Source organism: Puma concolor, chromosome E2 (assembly GCF_028749965.1).
Source record: "Puma concolor isolate L17-30 chromosome E2, mPumCon1.1.hap2, whole genome shotgun sequence".
Classification (NCBI taxonomy): domain Eukaryota; kingdom Metazoa; phylum Chordata; class Mammalia; order Carnivora; family Felidae; genus Puma; species Puma concolor.
In genome coordinates, this window is record NC_141681.1 from 10,615,734 (window position 1) to 10,637,963 (window position 22,230).

Consider the following 22,230-nt stretch of genomic DNA (forward strand, 5'->3'; position numbering starts at 1 on the left):
CTAGAACAAAGTCATCGTTCCACTCCTTGGCACGCCCTACCTTCATGTTGCTTCCAACTGACCAACCAATACTGGGCCAGGCCCCTGAAAGGTAGTTCTTCACCCCCCATATTTAGCTTTCTTGTGATCGGCACCCCCGTTTCAGGCAGGAGAGTCTCAACCTCCCTCCTGGCGGTGTTTTTACGAGAGCTTTCACTGAACCTGGGCCCACGGCAGTCATTGCATTAACACCGTGTGCTGTGATTGTGCGTTTGGGGGAGACAGGGAAAACATTCTTCCAGTTGCTTGCAATTTGGGTCAACGTGGTTACCCACAGCAGGCTGTCAGCATCACGTTAATTACAGCCACAAAACAGCTCTGAGAGGCATGAAGCCTGTCTTCAGAGGACTTGCTGCTCAGACAGCATCCCTCATCACACCCCGTGCTTGCTCCCTTGCAGATTCTGTAGTTGCAACGCTCCTTGACCTGAATGCTGAAGTTCAAACACAAAGACAGCCTCTTTACTTCTACTCGCACAGGACAGGGAGTACTGATCATTCCAGAACCAGGGAATGTTCGGGGGTGAAGCCTTTCGCAGCCAGTTTTGGCCACTTAAGGGACACATGAATACCCCAGGGTGCCACACTTAGAATCCTTTCTAAAACCCTCTCTACGGCTTTCCCTGGCCACCCTATTCAAAATGCCTCCACTCCGTCCTGCACCCTGTTTTCAATCCCTTTCAGAGTTCTTATGACCATAATGATAATCCTCTTCTTAATTCTGTTTTACTTGTTTCAGTCTGTCTCCCTCATTAGAAGGTAGGAGGCCCAAGGGGCTGCAATGAACCCATCTCATTCACTGCAATACTCTGGTATCTTGCACACAGGGTAGGTGCTTAGAAGATGCTTGCAAAGTGAGTGAGTCCATCAGTGCTACCCTGGCTGCTGTGGAGGAGGAGGAGGAGGAGGAGGAGGAGGAGAGGGAAGGAGGAAGAGAAGAGGGGAGAGGGGAGGGGAGCAGGGAGGGGAGGAGAGGAGACAGAAGCAAGCTCTCATAGGAAGCAGAATTCCCTGTTGAGGGGGCAGCGGTAAAAATTGAAGTTCAAGCCCAAATAAGTTGCTTCTAGCAAGTGTTTGCTCTAGGTGAGAATATAGATCTGGATAGTTTGGAATGCCCGGGGATGTGGCTTCTCAGTTGCAAAGTAACCGTTACATGCAGAGCATGATTATTGAAGCTATTGAAGCTACTGAACACAAAAATCTGCCTGTGTCCTAAATCACCCTGGGGACTTGCTAAAATTGTGGGATCCCATTTGTATCTCCAGCTCAGTAGAACGGAGATACAGAGAAAATCTTAAGAACCCCCCCAGAGACCCGGTCAGAAAGTGGCCACACTCAAGGTTGGTTTCTCCACGGAGCAAAGAAGATGCATGAAATGCCAAGTTTATTTTTGACCAGGGGTAAGAAACACAAAAACTCACGCAATCTCTGCTGAAATCAAAATAAAGCTTTTTTGAGTTTCTCTGAGGCTCGCACCTCTCTGCTTCGTTTAGACAAAGCAGCCAGACTATGCACACGGTCTTGCCCATGTGTAAGGAGCATGATGGGAATGCAGTCTATATTGAAAAAGAATGACACAGAGGACGGACACACCAGATTTAGGTTATTAGGTCAATGTCTTTACATGGAGGAGCTCACAACACACAAATCACCACACTACCTACCACAGTACATTTGACGTGTGTTGGATACTTACCGATTTGGCAAAGCTAAAGAAGCTCTTGGTCTCTCCAGTCACCATGTTGGATGAACCTGCAAATGAAGCATTCCCAAGTCAAACTATTGCTAATGAAAATCAGCATCTCTTGCCACACATGGAAGAATAGCAACTGTCTGGTCCAGAAGTGCCAAGAGCTTGAAAATAACTTCAATTCGGCCTCGGAACAAGGGGGGAAATGGAGAGGATGGGTGGCGTCAGGTTGACTTAATTTCAGCCAAGTGTCATGGGATCAGAGAAAGTACTATTTCTCAAGGTGACCCTGCCATTACTTTGGAAAATTGGGCACGTAGCAAAAATGTGACTTAGGCCCACACTCTAATGAAATGATGAGTTCCTGAAATGTCTTATTGGTTCCATTCTTCGAGACTGGAGATGAAGTCTTAGGTGAGCCCAATTCATGGTCTGAATTCGATTCCTTCACCAGTTAAGGGGCTCTGATCTGGGCTGGGCACTTAAGTGGCAGGGAGAGGTGGGGCTGAGTTAGAAGTTAGACGGGTGGAAAAAATGGGGTACAGAAGAGCTAATGAGGGTGAAATAGGTTCACGAGCCAAGGAAATGATGTGACCGACATACCAGCTCCAAAGAAATCTGAGCAGGAAGGTCAAAACCGCTTGAGACAAACGGTGCGAGAAATGGAGATTTGCTGATGGGAACACGCAGTATTCGACGGGAGGATGAGGGAGGGAATTAGGAGGATTTCCTACGATGTTCTTACAGGGAGAAAAAGCTCCCTTTGTGTGGTTCCTGGGGGTAGGGAGTGGATGAGAGAGCTCTTAACAGTTCAGATGCCACATTGGTGTCTTTTCAACAACTCTGTTGCCTTGTCCCCAAAGATTGGGAATAAGTCCTTCTTAGTCCTTTGCCACTAGTGAATGAAAAAACAGTGTATATTCTGAACCTCATTATTTGGCCTGTGTCGTCTAGTAGCCAGTTATTCAATCACTGCTTCTGTTTTTATCACCAAGCAGGACGGTACTTGGCTCTCGTTACCTAGTAACTGATGCAATCAACTAGATGCTATGTGAGACGGTCAAATTATGTTCTTCCAAATGGCATCATGGAACTGGGGCAAAAACAGAACTGGCAAATAAATAAGAACGAATAAACTGTCCGTCTAACATTTGACTCACATGTTAGTCAGCGTTAGTATATGTGCTCCCGAAGCGAGTACAGCTCACATGTTCATCATATCTGGTATCCCCGCATCGTGCACTGACGCTCACAACTCCTTTTATAAATAGTGGGAACGGGTAAAGAATCACGCATCCACCTCCAAAGACTTTCAGACGTGTGACCGCTATTGAAAATACTGCAACGCTCCAGCAATGGGAAGCTTATCTCCTCTCTTTCCGTCATAACGATGATGATAAAAAGATGCTCGAATATTTCTACCTCTCAAATAACTCTTTAAGAAGCTTCTCAGTGAATAGCAGGGAAATGAGCACCTTTTTCTGAGTTCCACAGAGCAAAGGCTCAACTTGCTATCAGACTGACAGGGGACAGAAGTGCTAAAACTCTCAAACGTTGGATAGCCCCAGGATCACTGGGCGTTAGAATGTGATATCTGGCTTCAGAGATGGTTTTTTGACTTTGTAGAGACTCATGTTGACATTAGTTTACAATCGTGTGACAGAAGAGAGAAAGAAGAGAGGAGGAAGGTCTGGGGTCTCATTTTGATGGAGAAAATCTCCCAGAGAACTTTCATAAATTCCCGCTCAAACTCAAGAGCGTTATCAGGGAATGTGCTCCAGCCATCCAGGGCTTCTTTGGAATTAGGACACACAGGAGGAGTTGAGAAGAGGAAGAGGCTGTGCTTTGCAAATTCATCTCCGATGGTGGAGAATCTCCCTTAAAACCCCCATATCCTTGCCGCCCCCTCCCGTCCTACTGTGGGTCCTTGATTCCTTCATTTTTTTTGGACTTCCTCCGAAGCCAGTACTATTTCCCACCTGGGCCACCTTCTGTGGGTCAAGTCCTATCTCAATGGCTACACCAGCTTGGTCTTGCTTTACCCCTTTTGGAATGAGAAGTATTCATGGGGTTAACAGGCCAATAGGCATATACGCTTGCTTTTATAATTGAAAATAACGACTGGCAATAGCGAGACTATGGAAAACACTTAAAAATTAAGCCCCCCGTCTCGCTACCCCAACATATCAACACAAGGCATTTGTCAGTGCCTTTGTAAGCACAGGTGCAGTGCCCCCTGTTGCAGACCGTATCTCTGCTTCTCTTCGGCACTTACCGTATAAAATGTAGGTTCCCAGTGGTTTGAGAAGGCTGAGACCTTTTCCAGTGTTGTCCCCGCACAGGCAGTCCAGTACAATGTCCACTCCTTCCGCAGAGATTCTAAGAGGTGTGAAGACAAAGTAAGAGAGATACTGTAACGCTCATGTTAGGGACCAAACCAGGAACAGCAAGGGCTCTGGGAGCGGCCATAAATAGCCCAGAAGGCCGGGAGGTGGGTTTACCTTCCCGGATGCAACTACAAGAATTTCACAACCTGGAGGCCACGAAGAATCTGGCCGGTGGCTGCTACCAGGGGCCAGCCCGGGTTAGGCGGGAAAGCATGGACATCACAGCCAGATACCCGGATTTGCATCCAGCCATGCCATGCGGCCTTCTCCTTTGTTAGGGGCAGCGAGCCTTTGTGGTTACCCATGAAATGCCTGGCCGATCGCCAGTCACGTAACGGTCGCTCCGTAAGTCAGTCGCTCAACAATTGATGTTTGTGGAGCTTGGGTAATGGGCCAGGCTCTGTCTGAGATGCCGGAGACGGAGTGGGGAGCAAAAGCAACATGTTCCCGTCGTCATGAGGTTTCCCGTCTAGCAGGGATTAGCTTTTCTTCCCTTCTCCCTGCCTCCTCAGTGGAGCTCTAAAGACCCGTTAGTTAACTCACAAACTTCTATTCATTCCATCTCTGGGTTCAATCAAAAATGGAATCTTTGAGGAAGAGGGCTAAATACAGAGGATCTTCCTCTCTGCAGTAGAAGGTTCCACAACAGAGAGGATCCACATTTGTATTCTATTAAGCAGACGAAGCATTTCTTGATCCCTTCTTCCATTCATTTATGTATACATTCCTTGATTCACTCACTTATGCATTTAACAAACATCGGTGGGCTTCCAGTGTTAGAAGATATGATGCGGGAGAGAACTGCCAACAGGAAGTCTCCAGCGACGGTAGGGAAGATATTCAAGCCCCCGGAGCACCCGCTTGTGGCTGGGCCCTGCTCTGCTTCAGTTTGTGAGTTTGCAGGATTATCTTGTCTAGCACAGAGCTGAGTGTTGCCACCCTCACCTCTGAACAAAGTTCAGGCAGTGCCACTCAAGTCAACAGCTGGGTCCTGTTTTCCCCAGTAGGAAACTGCACGTGTATGTCTACGGTTCAGACGCTAAGTCACCTGCCCCAAGCCCCAGCACAGCTGAGTCGTGACCTTTAAAGCCCTCAGGTCAAGTCCAAAGTCCAATCATCACAATGGCTCAACAAAAAAGATTAGTTTCAGCTTTTGCCTAATGGAACGGTTATCTGTAAAGACAGGGCCGTTCAAGTCCCACTTATAAGTTCACTTATAAATTCCCCACTGGGGCGCCTGGGTGGCGCAGTCGGTTAAGCGTCCGACTTCAGCCAGGTCACGATCTCGCGGTCCGTGAGTTCGAGCCCCGCGTCAGGCTCTGGGCTGATGGCTCAGAGCCTGGAGCCTGTTTCTGATTCTGTGTCTCCCTCTCTCTCTGCCCCTCCCCCGTTCATGCTCTGTCTCTCTCTATCCCAAAAATAAATAAACGTTGAAAAAAAAAATTAAAAATAAATAAATAAATAAAAATAAATTCCCCACTATAGGGAATGAGGCCAGTGGATCTAAAACCGAAGTGGGCACCAGGATCTCCCCGAGGGCTCATTCAAACGGATTGCAGTTTGCCCTCCTTCCCCCCTCGCCTCCTAGCTTCTGCTTCAGTCGGTTTTGGAGCAGGCCCCAAAGATTTGCATTTCTAACAGGCTCCCTGGAGATGCGGATGCTGATGATGCTGGCTCCACCCTTTGAGAACCACTGGTCTAAGCCAGCTACTGAAGAGTCAAGCTAGCATTATTGTTTTTTATTAATAATTAATTTGTTCATTAAGTATTTAGCCCTGACGCTGCACGAGGCAGCAGAGATACAGTGGTGAGACCAAACAGATTTGATTCCTCCCCTTTTAGAACTTCTGTGGGGCAGATGTTAACCCATATTTCACAAATGAATATCAGACTGAAACTGACTGGGGTCTAATGCCACAAAGGTGCTACGAGACTGTGTCAATCTAGTGTGCCCAGTTATGTACGCCCAAGAAGGCATCCCTGGGGAAAGGCAGAGCGTAGGAGTTATCTAGGTAAAGAGTGGCAGGAATAGTGTTCCCGGCGGGGGGGGGGGGGGGGGGGGGGACAGCATGTGTGAAGGTCCTGTGGTGAGAGGAGGCCTGTGAGCAGGAAGCCTGGGAAGCAGCCAGTTTGGCTGGAGTAGAGATGAGAGGGAGCGTGCTGAGGTGAGACCCGAGAGGCAGGCGAGGGTTGGAACGCACACACACGGTTGGGTGGGCTCCAGGCTGGTGCCTCACCCCCGGCGATCAGGTCTCCACCTTGCTTCACGGGCTGGGTGACCATGCTCCTGTCTTCCTCACTTCTGCCAAGTCTTTCTTCTGCCAAGTGTGTTCGCTGCTGAGGAGGTAGGACCCTTCACTGCTTCTACTGCCAGCCCTCCTGAGCCACCTAGTCTTCTACGTGAACTCCGTTTCCCCGGGAACTCCTTCCTTTACTGCAAGACACCCACCTGTGCTCAGGAGCAGCCCTCACACGCTGGGCTGTGCACACGTTCTGGGGCACCCCTGACGGACCTGCCCAGGCCCAAATGCTCGCTTCTTGCCTGACGCTCCTCACATCTGGATTCCACCTGTGAGCGCCCATTTTCTGCCCCAAACTGCCAGGCACAGCTGCCCCATCCATCTAGGCCCGTTGCTCTTTCCTCTGGGTCTGCGGAAATGCAGAACAGACCCCAGCAAGGGGCGACCTATAGCCTACTGCCCACTCCCTCCTCCTCACCTGCCACTCACTGCTCAGGGCAGTGTGACCTTGTGGCTATTCCTGAAACCTTCCTGCCTCAGGGCCTTTGCATGTGCTGGAATCGCTGCCTGAACAGCCTTTCCCCAGCTCTCCTTAGAGCTGGCTCCTTCTCATCCTTCACGTCTTAACCCACATGAGACTTTCCCCAGAGACGCTGTAACTAACCACACCACCTGAAATGGCAGCCCCAGATGGCCTCTCTTTCAGTTCCCTTTGCGCTTTCGCGTCTATACCAAAGACACTCTTCAGTATCTATCACGGGCTGCGATTATTCTGTTTGTCTGTCTCTTCCGCCAAAATGTAAGCCCCCTGAGACGGGGACCGTGTTTGTGCTGCCTGTTGTCGTATCCTCAGCCCTTGTCATCCTGCCGGACACAGTGTTAGTTCTCAGCAAATACTGATGGATTGTATGAGTGGATGATGAGTGAATGAACGCAAGGCAACGAGGAAACATTTTAAGAACGGCATTCTGCATTGCTATCTGAGTGCTTCCTTCAAAGGGAACTCACATTTCCTGAGCTCTACTGTATCCCGGGCATTGCAGAATTAATCTTTATGACATGTCTATGAGACAGGCATTTTAACTGCACTTTTGTGAGGAAGAAATGGAGGTTCTCGGATGCAGCGCCTTGCCCAAGCTTACGTAACTAGTGCACCTGGAATTCAAACCGCGGTCCAGTGTGATTCCAGAGCCATGGCCTTTTCACCGTTCTGAACTTAAGATTTAATAAATGTTCAAATCAGTACAATTACGGAAGCACTGCTTTAGCAAGCAGCTCTGGGAAGCAGTCAATTTCATGCAGTCTCTGAAGGATTCTGGTTTAAACGCTGTCTTTAAAAATAAATACAGAGGGGCGTGTGGGTGGCTCAGGCGGTTAAGCGTCTGACTTCGGCTCAGGTCATGATCTCGCGGTTCTTGAGTTCAAGCCCCACTTTGGGCTCTGTGCTGACAGCTCAGAGGCTGGAGCCTGCTTCCGATTCTGTGTCTCCCTCTCTCTCTGTGCCCTTCCCCTGCCTGTACACGCACACACTCTCTCTCTCTCTCAAAAATATTTTTTTTTAAGATTAAAAAAATATAGACATGCCCGGAGTTAGACTATGTTACTTCAAACAGAGAGGCCAAGAGGTTTCTATTTTTAAGCTCCTTTTTTGTCATGCTAGATGTTAGGAGAGGCCCCAGGTCAGGGTCCTACACATTGGTCCTAAATTTCCAGCCACTGGACAACCCCTTGCTGAGTGCTTAGGTCACACTGGACACTGGGTGTGCTGAGCTGGGGGTACACAGATGAGGGTTCACGTTAATCCCTGCCATCCAGGAGTTCATACCAGGGAAGACAGACTAAATGGACAGCCCAGACCTAATCACCATAGCTCCAACGGAGCCACTTGGGGTGACAGAAGATGGTCCTTCTGTTGAGTGCTAATGGGTGAGAGGAATCGGCCAGGTGCCAAAGGAAAGTCATTCCGCAGAAGACACTGTGATAGGCTGACCTGGGGCAGTGAGCATCGAATAGGCCCAAGGAGGAGGCTCTGGGACACCAACCATGGTAACGGGAGGCCCTGTCTGGACACCGTCTCCTTCCAGAAGGACACAAGAGTGTGTGCCACAGCTGATAACTAACATGGGGGTGGTGGGCAGGTGTGGGGGTGGCCTTAGGGCCCTAGGGCACTGGGCTCAGGAATCTGAATTTCATCTCAGTATTTAGCACTTCGTTTGCTACTTACTTGCCGTGTGACCTCAGGTGAGTTCCTTAGCCTCTCATTGTCTAGCGTCCCCAACTGTGGAAGGGAATGCAGCTGATAACACCCGCCCCAGGCTCCTCTGTGAAGCCTGGGTGAGTTTCTGCACATGGAACATGATGCTTATGGTAGCTTCTGGGTCCACAGTAGCTTTTTTTATTTTTTCAGAGTGGGCCAACTTAAAGAGAATTCTTTCAGTGTGGGAAGAGTATAAACGAAAGACTGCAAAACGTCAACAACCCCAACCATTAGCCCAGACAACCATTAGGGTGGGTGGAGCCACCAGCCCAGAAACCACTAGAGCAGAGGCTGGCTACCCTTGACCCTGCTAGCACAAGGTGTCCCACGTTCAAGAGCACTTACGAGGTGCCAGCCACAGTGCTGAGCGCTTCCTGAGTCCCGTCTCACTGAGGACGCTTCACGCCAACCCTGTAACCCAGGGGCCATCATCATCCCCACGTAATGGATGAGGAAACTGAGGCTCCACGGGGTCAGGCAACATACTGAAGGGGCCACTGCAGGAATGGGATTTGGGCGGGGGGGGGGGGGGGGGGCGGGGACTCTGGTTTGAACCATTACATCCATTACATCTAGAAACCAAGTGAGGGCACCAAAGGCAGAGCCGGCTTTCCTAAGATGAGCTGTGGTCAGCCCTGGTGACCGTCATTGCCACTAGTGGGCACACGGGCTCCCAGCAGGGGCTGCACAAAGCTGGGGGCTGCTCCCCGGGCAGCCTGCAGGGGAGTTTCAAAATGGATCAAGTGCCCCACCCCCATTCAATCATTACAAGCCCAACCAGGGGATTAGACAGAATGGGACTCAGTCGGGTCTATTTGGAATCAGGGCCTCCCTTACTCATATTCACAGTGAAGGGCACCTTAGCAGCTCCTTTTAATGGAACGATCATGAAATTCACAAGCAGAGTTAGGCAGCCCCTCAGAAAGTCAGGGGCCATCCTCATTTATTAGCACCTCCCCCCCCCCGCCCCCGCCACTGAAAATCTCTGGGGGTGTCCGCCTGGCGTGTGTGTGTGTAATCATAATTACACAGAAGCAGACGGGGGGGAGGGCTTTCTCCTGTTGTCATAAATCTCGGCACACTCAAAGCCCAAACAGAAAGAGCCCCAGCTCAGAGATGCTCTGGGCCCAATTCAGCAGAAGGATATTTGGGAATGGCTGATCGAAGGCTCCCATGCCTGTCCTTCCTGGGTCCCCAACCCCTCGCCCCTTTATCACGGACGCCCCTCTTTGCTTCCCGCCCATGTGGATCCAGTGAAGAATCCCTCCTGAGCGGCAGTAGGGCCACCAGGGCCGTTCCTGGGAGAGAAGCCCTTGACTTTGCCAAGAAGTTAATTCCCCCTTTATTGTTACTTTCATCTCCAGCTGGATCCTTGGCTCTCTGCTCAGTGCTTCTCTTTCTGAATTCCTTTTTCTCTGAGAACTCATCTGTGCCATCACTTTAACCACTTCCAAGCTCATGATGGGAGGATGAGGTCATTGCAGGGTGCCCGGCACAGGGTGCAGGGCAGGCTTCTCCCAGAGAAGTGTGTGGCACACACAACGGTCTGACACACGGAAGGCAGCGTGCAGTTCCTGGCACATAGTAGGCTTCTCACAGGAGGCTGAGCACAGTACCCCGTGCACAAGAGGCTTTTCACAGGGTGCCAGGCACCGTCCCTGGACCATAGGAGGCTTCTTAGTACATGTTGACAATTATTTGTCAATACTACATCTAGGAATCCTTTCTCGATCACATTCTCTGTTCTGAGTGATTACACCTCATCGATTTCCGCTGCCTCAGTTTCTTTAGCTGTAAAACGAGGCACTTTGCCCTCACAGCACCACCCGAGGTGCATGAACGATGGTCTAATCGTATGGGTCAGCAGAGTGGAGGAGACCAGCAAAGCCGGGTGCAATTATCCTCCTTGCTTGTGCCCGCGCACCTTGCTGGGATTCGCTCCCCACCTCCCTCTACCTACTTAGATGCTTCCCATCCATCATGCGCCCCGCTGGGGGCTGCCCACCTCGGTGGTCTCTCTCGTCTTTCTCTCCTCTATTTTGGAAGTCCTTACTGCTGGATGCACAGAATCCAAAGCTTCTCACTCTTCTGTTTGGTTCAAGCATAGTCAGACAGAGAAGGGGTGAGTGACGTAAAGGTTCGGTCTGTGTTATAAACACTTTGCCCCCATTCCCTTTACAATGCGTGCTGGAAGGCTGAGAACGGGTTCAAAGCAGCTTAGCAGTTGACTGGCTTATAAAAGAGTTTGCATCTTGGGGCGCCCGGGTGGCTCAGTCGGTTGGGCGTCCGACTTCGGCTCAGGTCATGATCTCACAGCTCGTGGGTTCGAGCCCCGCGCCCGACTCTGTGCTGACAGCTCAGAGCCTGGAGCCTGCTTCAGATTCTGTGTCTCCCTCTCTCTCTGCCCCTCCCCTGCTCATGCCCTGTCTCTCTCTCTCTCTCTGTCAAAAACAAATAAACATTAAAAAAAAAAAATTAAAACAAAGAGTTTGCATCTCAAGAAATTTTATGTTAGGGGCGCCTGGGTGGCTCAGTCGGTTAAGCGTCCGACTTCAGCCAGGTCACGATCTCGCGGTCCGTGAGTTCGAGCCCCACGTCAGGCTCTGGGCTGATGGCTCAGAGCCTGGAGCCTGCTTCCGATTCTGTGTCTCCCTCTCTCTCTGCCCCTCCCCCGTTCATGCTCTGTCTCTCTCTGTCTCAAAAATAAATAAAATGTTAAAAAAAAAATTTAAAAAAAAAAAAAAAAAAAAAAGAAATTTTATGTTAATATTTTTTTTTCCTGGTGGATCACCACCAAACGCTGTAACAAACAACAACCGTGGTCCAAAAAGTAAAGAGAAATCACTCTGCATTCTACTCCTGCTGCATATTAGTGGTTAGATTTTTTCCCACCACTTTCATTTTTTTTTTTTTTTTTTTGTCTTTATGCGCCAAGAATTTATACAAAGCTGTGATCACAGTGTAGCTGGAATTTGGCATTCTGCTTTTTTTTTTTCCCACTCAATATGCTACCATGGGTATTTTTTCATTTTGTGACAGAATCTTCATAATTATCTTTTTTTTTTTTTAGGGGCTGCATAATATTCAAGCGCGTGGGTGTCGCATAATGCACTGAAGTGTTTTCCTCCTGTTGATAATGGAGGCTGGTTCTGAAATCTCACTGTAACAGACAATGCTATAATTCACCTTGTTGGCATATGTTGAACACCTACCATGAAGCCAAAGCATTTACTTGGTTCTGCAACAGGCAGCAGGTGCCTGTTCCTTTGAATTTTTTCCTGAGGGCAGGGGTGGTGGGAGAGAGAATGAACCTATCTGTGGCTTCCTAGTGATTTTTAATTGAATCCCAGGGTCTCTGCTTAAAAACCTAAGGAATTGTCGGAAGTCGCATTTGAAAGAAGGTGGTGGGAACGCGGGTCTCAGATGCTGTCCCTTTCTGCTCCTCTGACATCAGCAGGAATCATTGACTCGGGCTAGGAAGGTAGGTCGAGGACAGTAAAGGGATAAGGGGATGGGAAAATTCTCCATGGAAAATGGGGAAGGCAGACTGTCCCTTTTTTTTGATATCTTAATATTTATTTATTTTTGAGAGAGAGAGAGCGAGCACGTGAGCAGAGGAGGGGCAGAGAGAGTGGGAGACACAGAATCCGAAGCTCCAGGCTCCGAGCTGTCAGCACAGAGCCCAATGCGGGGCTTGAACCCACAAACCAGGAGATGGGGACCTGAGCCAAAGTTGTGACCTGAGCCAAAGTGACCTGAGCTCAACCTACTGAGCCACCCAGGTGCCCCAGACTGTCACTTTTTCAGAAGAGTAGCTACCTCCTGACCTGGTTTTCCCATTGCTTCCCACACTGTAGTACCTCCAGCTCCTCTGGTCTCCTTTCAGATTCTTGAATTTAACCAAGTCTTTCCTGACCCTAAGCCTTAGCACGTGCTGTTCAACTTAGTCAGAAATGCTGTTCCTTTGGCCCGTTTCTCATCCTTTAATGCTCAGCCCGAGTCTCACTCTTGGATGAACGCTATGTCTAATCTCCCTGTCTGCATATGTTCACCAGCAGCCTGCATATCTCCATCAGAGCACGTATCAAAAGCATAAACCAATCCATTTTTAAAAGAGTGTTTTTATCCCTCTTCCCCAACTAGACTCAAAGCTCCACAAAGATAGTGACGCTCAAGGTGGTTTTTTGCCGGATCTTCTGCCCTAGCACAGCACCTGGCCCATCAGAGACACTTGGTAGTAAGCAGGTCAGGGTACGAATGGAGGAAAGGATGTTTGCCAAAATATCACTTAAGGGGATAAAGGCAAAGACTGCTGGAGGGACACTGGCAGTCCGTTTTCCCGATCACAGCTCCAGAGATGCAAGTTACAAAAAGGAAGAGCTACCTGAGGGTTACGGAAATAGGCGAAAGTCTATGCCGGAAGTCTTTAAAATATGCCTGCAGTATCTACATATCTGAGAAACAGGTGGCGAACTTCTAATATCAAGTTTTGGAGCTCTCTTTCCATGTCCTACTGGAGATATCGGGACAGACTTGAACTCTGTGCAAATCTTTAAAATAAAAAAAAAAAAAAAATCGGAGGGGCTCCTGGGTGGCTCAGTGGGTTAAGTGGCCAACTTCAGCTCAGGTCATGATCTCATGGTTCGTGAGTTCGAGCCCTGCATCGGGCTCTGTGCTGACAGCTCGGAGACTGGAGCCTGCTTCGGATTCGGAGACCCTTCTCTCTCTGCCCCTCCCCTGCTCACACTCTGTCTCTCTCTCTCTCTCTCTCTCTCTCTCTCTCTCTCCCTCAAAAATAAACATGAAAAAAAAATTTTTTTAAACAAACCTGAAAATCCAGACCATCAGAAGGCTCTCCTTTCCAAAAAACTCCCCAAATGTCACCTAATCTGTCTCAGTCTGTCACCCTCACCAGACCTCTCATCCTCTAGTCCTTCAGGTTGCAGTAAGTTCTTCAGTATGAGGCTAGACGGACGGCTGAATTTCTCTGTATCTTACAACTTACTGCTGGGCAAAGAAAAGACCAGAACAACAGCCCTGAGACACCTCTGAAACCCCTCAGGAGCTGGGGGTGGAGAAGGGCAGCAGCAGAGGTGTGACCCACAAACCATCTCAAGGCAGCTGGGTTTTCTACCTGATTCCCTGTGTTGACGTGCACAAGGCCATAGCCGGTGGCTCCTGGATCGTGAGTCGGGTTATAAACCAACGTTCCCCGCCATAGGAGATAAACAACATGATCTCCCTGCCTGCAGCCTCCCACCCCCCACCCCCCTTCATTCTCTGCACTCCTCAAAACTCCAATCTGATCGTGTCACCATGTTGGCCCTTCGGCGGTCCTCGGTCACACCCAGGTTGGAGTCCGCGTGTCCTTGGTCTGGTATGTGAGTGAATGAGAAATAAACCTCTCTGCGTTAAGGTCGCATTAGAGCAGCTATCGTAATTTCGCGCCGGCCGGTCACCCGACCGCACTGCTCCTCAGTATCGTCCTCTCCACATGGCGGTACCAACAGGGTTGCGAGAATCTAACGAGGTCATACGTGTGAAGTGTTCAGCACAGAGCTGGTGTTATCAAGCCCCCGGCGTATGTTTCCTAGTATTACTATCACTGTTACTATCACGGGCCCTCGTCTAAATGAGCGCCGCTGGTTTTTTTAAGAGGCAGAAGAGCAAGAACCAACCTGGCCCTCTCTAGAGCACACACCTTACCTTTTCACTTCTTGCACGTAGTCTGCATTTCTGTCAAAGAGGTGGGTCATGGAGCCTTTGATTGCTTCGTGCTTGAAAGTAGAAGCTGTTCCAAAGACAGTCACATTGGGGACAGTGGAACACAGCTGAGCCACAGCTTGACCCTGGAAGTGAAACACAAGACACCGGTCACACGGGAGGGTCACCGCCCGACAACCGGTCTCGCTGGGTGTAGGGCAGGACTTCTCAACCCTGCCGCTGTTGACCTCTCTGAGGCTGGATGAGTCTTTGTCGGGCTCCGCTGGGCTTTGTAAGGTGCCTACGCAGCATGTCTACCAAATTATTCTACCTCCACCTGCTAGCTGCCGATAGCTCCCCTCAGTTTTGATCACCAAAAATGCCAAGATGTCCCCGGGGTGGGGACATAGTCTCCCTTGGCTGACAACTAGGGGTGGTGGAGGAAAATCCACGTAAGCCAGCAAAGCCACGGTATCAAGACTCAACAACTATCATTTAACCACACTGAGCCTCAGGCTCCTCATCTAACCTTAGCAGTAATGGTACTTGCTCCATACGGGTCTCGGGAGCTGTTTGGGTTTGGATTCCCCCCGAAGCCGACCCCGACGCAAAGATTTGAGAGCAAGTACCTCATCTGGAATACGACCACAGGAAATACCAGGGTATCAAGACAGAAATCGAAGGCGGCCAATAAAGGGTGTGCTTTCAAGGCAGCACCCAGTGGGTAACTGGAACTCAGTCCCTCTGAGGACCCCCGTGCACAAGTGTAGAATACACTCAGAGGTATCCCAACCACATGGTGAGGAGGCTGGAGTATTTTGATCCCCCGAATTCCCCTCTGTATCAGTCGGGGGTTGCTTCTACAGCGGTAACTCCCAGGCACCTCTGGCTTGTGGAGGCAAGCATGCTCCCACAGCCGGACGGAAGCCCTAAGTCAACAACCGTCAGCAATGTTGAGTGCGGAGAAGATATGGTGACGGGATCGGCTACACGGTGTATCAAATGAGGCAATATGTCACACGGGTCAAGCACCTGGCATAACACATGACATGTAAATCTGAATCATCTGTACTCCTTTGGGGCTGGGATGTCCAGGCATATGAGGAAGAGCCCAACGCATGAGGTTTAAATATTGAGGGGTCTAAGAGACATTACAAATGTAGTTAGACATGGGTGGTTTTTCCATGTCCTGTTTCAACAGGGTCAGAAATGTAAGTCATTGGACAAAATCCTGCGATCATGTGAAGTCAGAAATCTTCCAGTAAAACCCAGTTTGCTGGTAATTAAGGTGCCTTCCCAAACCAGGTACTGTTTCCAGCTTTCCACCTGCCATCTTAAGGAGGCAGAAATTATTCTACCGAAGTCACCTGTGAAATGTAACTTCTGCCTAACACTTCATTACATGCCTTCATGTTGGTGGACTAAATCAGGTTGGCAGGCCTATTTCTGGAAATGTTTTTTTTTTTTTTTTTTTCTTCCCAGCATTCGCAATGAAAGGCAACACTGAGAGAATCATAGAATGTCAGAGCTGGAAAATCATCCAATTATCCCCACCCCATCATTGTTTTACAGATGAGGGAGAGGTGACTCAGAAAGGTTAAGGTGACTCAGTTTTCAGAGGCAGATCTGAGATGCAAAGCAAGGTCTCCTAACTTCTAGTTATTGCCATTTTCAATAATGCCATGCTGTCTACTTATTTTGACATTTTAAGCTAAGCAGATTTTGAAGCTGGTCCCTAAAATAGACCTGTTACTGATTTGGAGGTCAACATTTTAAGACATGGGCATGAACCGAAGACTCCAGACAGGCTATCATTCTGTGTTCTAAGAATAGCTTTGGTATTTGGTTCATTTTTTTTTTTTTTCATTTGATTTTAGAGAACAAATACGGGACTCTCCTTCTCGGCGAGTGGAAATATCAACAACCAGTGCAGCAATCCTCTAAAACTCGACAGGGTTTGGAGGGTTAACCTCTTTTGTGCTGGGATGAAACATCAGAACTAGTTGATCCCTCCTGCCCACTGTCCTTAGGCCAACATGACTTTTACTCACACAACTACTTTTCCAAATTCCTATTATGTACTGGTCACACTGTGCTGTAGATGGATGTGAGAGTATCGGGAATGAATATGCACCCTAATCTCTATCTCTGGGCCCCCCCCACCGAGCCTCAGATTTGTGTACTGAATGACCACTGGGCTGTCTGTCTCTACCTGGCTATCCAAAACACATCGAATTCAACTCATCCAAAACATTATTCTTGGCCATCTGCAAATGACTTACTCCTTGCATTGATTCGCCGGTTGCTGTTGTAACATAATACCACAAACTGGGTGGCTCAGCCAACAAATTTGCTTCCCACTCGTGGAGGTCAGAAAGTCCAAAATCAAGGCGTCGGGAGGGTTGCGTCCTCCCAGTGACTACGAGCGAAGGGTTTGATCCAGCTCTCTCTGCTTGGCTTGTAAATGGCTCTCTTCTCCCAAGGCCTCTTCACATGGTCTTCCCTCTACGCCAACCTGTGTCCAGATGTCCCCCGTTCTTAGAAGGACGCCAGTCCTATCATTTAAACTTGATTACCTCTCTGAGGACCCTACTGCCGAATAAGGACACATTCTGAGATAGTGGCGCTCAGGACTTCCCCATATCAGTGGGGTGGGGCATGGTTCAACCCGTAACATTCCTCTTCCTGTACCTCCTGCCTCAGTGGGTGAAAACTGTACCATTCGCCTGTCCCTCGGCTGAAGTCAGGAGTCTGGGGGTCGCCGGACTCCTCTTGGTCCCTTGGCCTCACATCCAGTTAGGGTACTGCATCCACTCCACACCCTTGTGACCATCACTTCGTAGTCTGGGTTGTTGCATTTCCTCACCTGGATGATGACACCACCCTTCTGGCTGGCCTGGCTGTGTCCGCGTCACCCTCTGGACAGAGTGGTTTTTCTCAGACTCAACCCTGAGCATCTCGTGACTGGTCGCAAAGCTTCCCAATGCCTATCACTGGCTTTCAGAAAGAAAAGCACACCCTTCGGTTTATCCCACGGGCCGGCCCTCTGGCAGGTGGCCCAGTCCATCTCACTAACATGGCTTCCCTCCACTTCTCCAGTCTCTGCTCCCTAACAAGACACGGCCCTCGATCCACCCCCGATTGCCATTCGCCGAGCCTGGTGCTATGTGACCCTCATTCCGTGGTGTCCTCAAAATGAACTTCGAACCTAATTTTGATGAGGAGAATGAGGTTCACAAAGGTTAGGCACCCAGTCCAAGGCCAGTAGGGTAAGATGGCGGACTTTGATCTCCTGTACCCACCAGTTGAGCAACCTTGAGTAACATGTCAGTTCTTCTGGTCTTTCATCTTAAAATGGAGCGTGCAATGCTATATATAAGGTTCTTGTGGGACGATTTGATATAATGCATCCAAGGGCTTAGAATGTTCAGTATTTGCTGTCACTACTACTTTGAATGCTGTTAGGTTTTCTTGCTATTATTATTACGTCAGCAGAAGCAGCAAATTCATGATCCTATTCTCCTGAACGTGTAACGCTATTTGAGCATTGACACTAGCTTCTCACAGGCTGTCCCCTCCCTATCCATGCCTATTCTTCCCACTTTCTTCTTCAGACCACAGCCCCTCCCCCCCGCCCCGGCCCCCCACCACCTAGGCAACTCCTCTTCTAGAAAACCTCCCCAGGCGCTTGCCTCCACCTTCCCTTGGTGCCTCCTTTAGTGCTACCATAGACCTGGGGTTCCTTCCTCTGGGACAGGGGCCACCATGGCTTTCTGTGGCTGCTAACTGATCTGTCTGTGAGCCCCATGAGGCCAGGGACCGCGCCATATATCTGGCTCTGTACCCCAGTGCCCAGGGCAGAGCCTGACACATAAAACGGATTTGGTAACACCTGATGAATGAATGCATGAGAAACAGGAATGTGATGTGACAGGGAAGTCCCTTATCAGTTTGCAGATCGCTACGTCCTTTAGCATTGCAGAGTAGGAGTAAAGCACAGATTCGATTAACGTATCTAGTATCTCACCCAAGCAGAACTTTACCATTTCCATTTTATTTTTAAAAATTTTTTTGAACGTTTGTTCATTTTCTGAGAGAGGGAGAGAGACAGAGCACAAGTGGGGGAGGGGCAGAGAGAGAGAGGGAGCCACAGAATCTGAAGCAGGCTCCAGGCTCTGAGCTGTCAGCACAGAGCCTGACGCGGGGCTTGAACTCACAAACCGCGCGATCATGACCCGAGCCAAAGTCGGACGCTTAACTAACAGCCACCCAGGTGCCCCACCGTTTCCACTTTAAATAAGAAGAAATGTGTGGTAGCAAACTGAGATGTTATAAGTAACTGGGTTACTTCTATGTTTATATAGCATCTATGAGTATTTTACATAATACAAAATGCAGAAATATAAATATGTATAATTAGAATATATATTTAGTATACGTATATGTATAATCAGTATTATATAAACATGTACATGTATATAAGTAGTAATTTTAGTATATAATACTCCATTTGTAAAATATTAGTATGATAATAAAATAATATTATATAGTCATATAATATATAATTAATGTAAATAGCAAAACATGCAAGTATTCTACACGATATTATATGATAACATATTCTTATGTAAATAACAATGGGTGGAAAACCAAATTCAGTGGACACCTGTTTGTAGCTTGAGCTCTCTATTAATTCACTAAGGCAATGAGAGGCCCTTGCAAGATCCTCAATGATCTAAAGTAAATAATACTCAGCACTCTGTATTTAAGCACAATGTGTGCTTTTCCTCACATGTATAGCGAATCTGTACTCTCCCTCCTCCAACTCCCAAGGTGAGTGCCTCTAATTTATCCTCGTTTCTCCCACGTGCCTAGCAAATGGCACGGACTCAATAAACATTTGTGGAAGGTGGAATGAATTTTCAATAAAAAGGATTTTGCAATTTACCTGCAGACCCAGAACATACAGTGAACAAGACAATCCATTCTCCCAGCAACAGCAGCAAATAGAGATCTGCATGTACTTGTTTTTAATTTCTTTTCCTTTCTCTCTCTAGAGCGTAAGAATTCCACAGCAAGCCTCTTCTCTCCCCTGTGGCTGGTGATACAGCCAGTACAGCAGCTGACAGTCCCCTTGTCTCCCCATATGCCAGGCACTGTGCTTACGTGCTTCGTTAAACCCTCAAACCGCTTTTAGAGTAAATACTTTTATTTCCCTTTTATGCCCAAAAACGGGGGTTCAGACGGGGAAAGGAACTTGTCCAAGGTAATATGGCTTGTACGTGATAAGGCTGGGGGTCGCACTCAGGTCTCCCTGAAGTCCTAGAGAAAACCAAGGATCTTTGGCATCAGTTTGGAAGGCTGCATTGATCTCCTCTTTCAATAGCTTTGTCTTGGGTTCATACAGGTGAACAGATTTCAGCCAGCTCAATCCTAATTCCAGGGCTGCTGAGGTTCCTTCAGGCAGAGCACAGCCATGAGAAATCCAGGGATGGCAGTTGAAAGGGAGCTGTTTTGGGCCACTGAAATCCGACTCTTAGCAAGAGACTGCTGGTTCAAGGTAAGATCCTATTCCAGAAAAGCCAGGCACAGCAGACACATGATTGGAGGAATGAATGCATCTATGTAAAGGGCTTAGTACACTGCCTGGTACATGCCAAGTACTCACTAAGTGGCACTTTTTTAGCTATCAGTGCCTTGCAATTAGGACTGAGCTTGGCTGAAATTCTGATTACCCCTTCGATGGGAATTTAGGACAGATGATCCTGTCAGTGCACTGGAATTCAGAAATCAGCCTCAGAGACTCCAGTAACAAAGACACAAAGAATGGATAACTTTATCACACGAATAACCTCTTCCTCCTCAGACTTGTTTCTCATCATACACCCAAACTCTACCTTTGGCCATTTGGAAAAATGCTTAGTCTTTCCTAAGCGCCACTCCTTTATCACCCACAGGACCTTTGCACATGCAATTTACACTGCCTGGAATCCTTTTCCCTGTCTTTTCTCCTGGCTGATGCCTACTCATCCTTTGAGTCTTGGCCCCTCTGTTATTTCACTGAGTTATTCATTCAGTGAATAATTGGGGGCTATTTAATAAGTGCCTCTAATGGATCAGACACTATGAGAGGCGCTAGAAAGAGAAAGGAGAACAAATTATATATAGTCCCTGTCATCTCGGAGCTTGCATTCCAATAAAGGCAACCGTATTAATAAAATAAGTTTACAATTAAAAGTACAATCAGTAGCCTGAAACCAGTAGGCTGCGAACACCAATTTCAAACACTGAACCACTGGGATCAGACCACACTGGTGCACTGTGTTTTTTCAAATGTACAGAAAACGAGAGGTATGAACTAAAGGGGAAATATGGGGGAGAGAATAGATAAAACGGAAACCAGATTTGGTCTCTCTGTCCTCTCCAGTCCTAAGATTTCTAGCACACACAGACCAATTCTTCAGCTGCTAAAGAAAGTCTATTTGAGGACACCTCCCAAAGAGAATGCAAGTTCACTCATTACCCTAAGTCTGACGAAAGGGTGAAATTTTTCTATTGCTAACTTGACCATTTCTGAGATCATTTGAAAAATAGCCTTACATTTGGGGCGCCCAGGTGGCCAAGTCGGTTGGGCATCTGACTCTTGACTTCGGCTTGGATCCTGATCTCTTCATTCATGGGATCGGACCCCGTGTCAGGCTCTGTGCTGATAGCATGGAGACTACTTGGGATTCTCTCTCTCTCCCTCTCTCTCTCTCTGCCTCTGCCCCGCTCACATGTGTGTGCCTTCTCTCTCTCTCTCTCTCTCTCTCAATCTCTCTCTCTCTTTTAAAATAAAAAAACTTAAAAAAAATAGGATTACGTTTATCTCTTCCAAAAGTTGTTTTCCTTTTACACAGCTTATGGAAACCACAGCCACTTATATACTCAAAGAATGGAAAAGAATTAGCAAAATGAGCTTGTGAATGTACCAAGAAGAATCCTAGGGTGAATGGTGAAGCAAGATTATTTTCTTCCAAAGAACCGTCAGTTTATTTTCCATCTTCATCAATGCATAGATGCACTTACTTAGTCCAAGAAAGATAACTGAACGTTATCACAAAATCTAGGACACTGGATACCTGGGCCAGCCTTATTCTTGTCTTATGATAATACGAATTCCCACATGGGATTTAGACACAGGTTTAGAAACACTGATTACAGATCAGTGCTGTCATTTGCCTGTTCAACAATCCAGTTGACTTGATTGTTATAAGGAGAGAAAATTCAAATCCAACTGTGGGGGCTGATCCACGTGACCCGCCATCAAAGGCAGCAAAGAACATTCTACGTTCTCACCTAGTAGGCTCTAAAAATCAGGTTTTTCTTGTTTGTCACCGCACACCTGTTGAACTACACATGGCACTCCCGTTGACATACATGTGCGGACAGTTTCCATAGCAAAGAAGCGTCAGCGGCACACGGCTGAAGGATGAGAGAAAGGGAGGAATCGACTGCTCAGGTTGGAAGTGGGGAAACTTCTCTTTACTCCCAAAAAGCAGTAGACACATTCCAGGGAAGACTTGGTAGATAATACCTTTATTTCCCACTTTTATTTATTTTATAGATCAGTGCTTCTCAACACGTGGTGCCATAACCAGCGGCACCCACACCACCTGGAGTCTTGCTAGAAGGTTCCACCCGGGATCTACAGAATCAGAAACTCTGGGGGTGGGACCTGGGCATCTGAGTTTTAACAAGCCTTCCAGAAGATTCTGATTCAGCTCACATTGAGAACCACCAATATGTATCATCCTTTAAAAGCACCCACTCTACCCCACATAATTTACTGCTAAGGCCCCCATAATGCTCAGAATATCTTAATATGGGATTTTTTTTTAAGTTCATTTATTTTTGACAGGCGGTGGGGGGAGAG

At 48.1% G+C, this 22,230-nt stretch overlaps 1 protein-coding gene across 1 annotated transcript in view; it reads right to left on the reverse strand.

The window, feature by feature from the left end:
* The window catches only part of VAT1L (vesicle amine transport 1 like), a 149,695-nt gene that overhangs the window by 72,757 nt on the left and 54,708 nt on the right, over positions 1-22,230 (reverse strand). The window contains exons 4-6 of the mRNA XM_086688855.1: positions 14,319-14,461; positions 4,004-4,107; positions 1,735-1,790 (exon numbers count right to left, since the gene is read on the reverse strand). Of these exons, the coding sequence (XP_086544981.1) occupies positions 1,735-1,790; positions 4,004-4,107; positions 14,319-14,461 (303 nt within the window). The remainder of the gene's footprint in view (positions 1-1,734; positions 1,791-4,003; positions 4,108-14,318; positions 14,462-22,230) is intronic.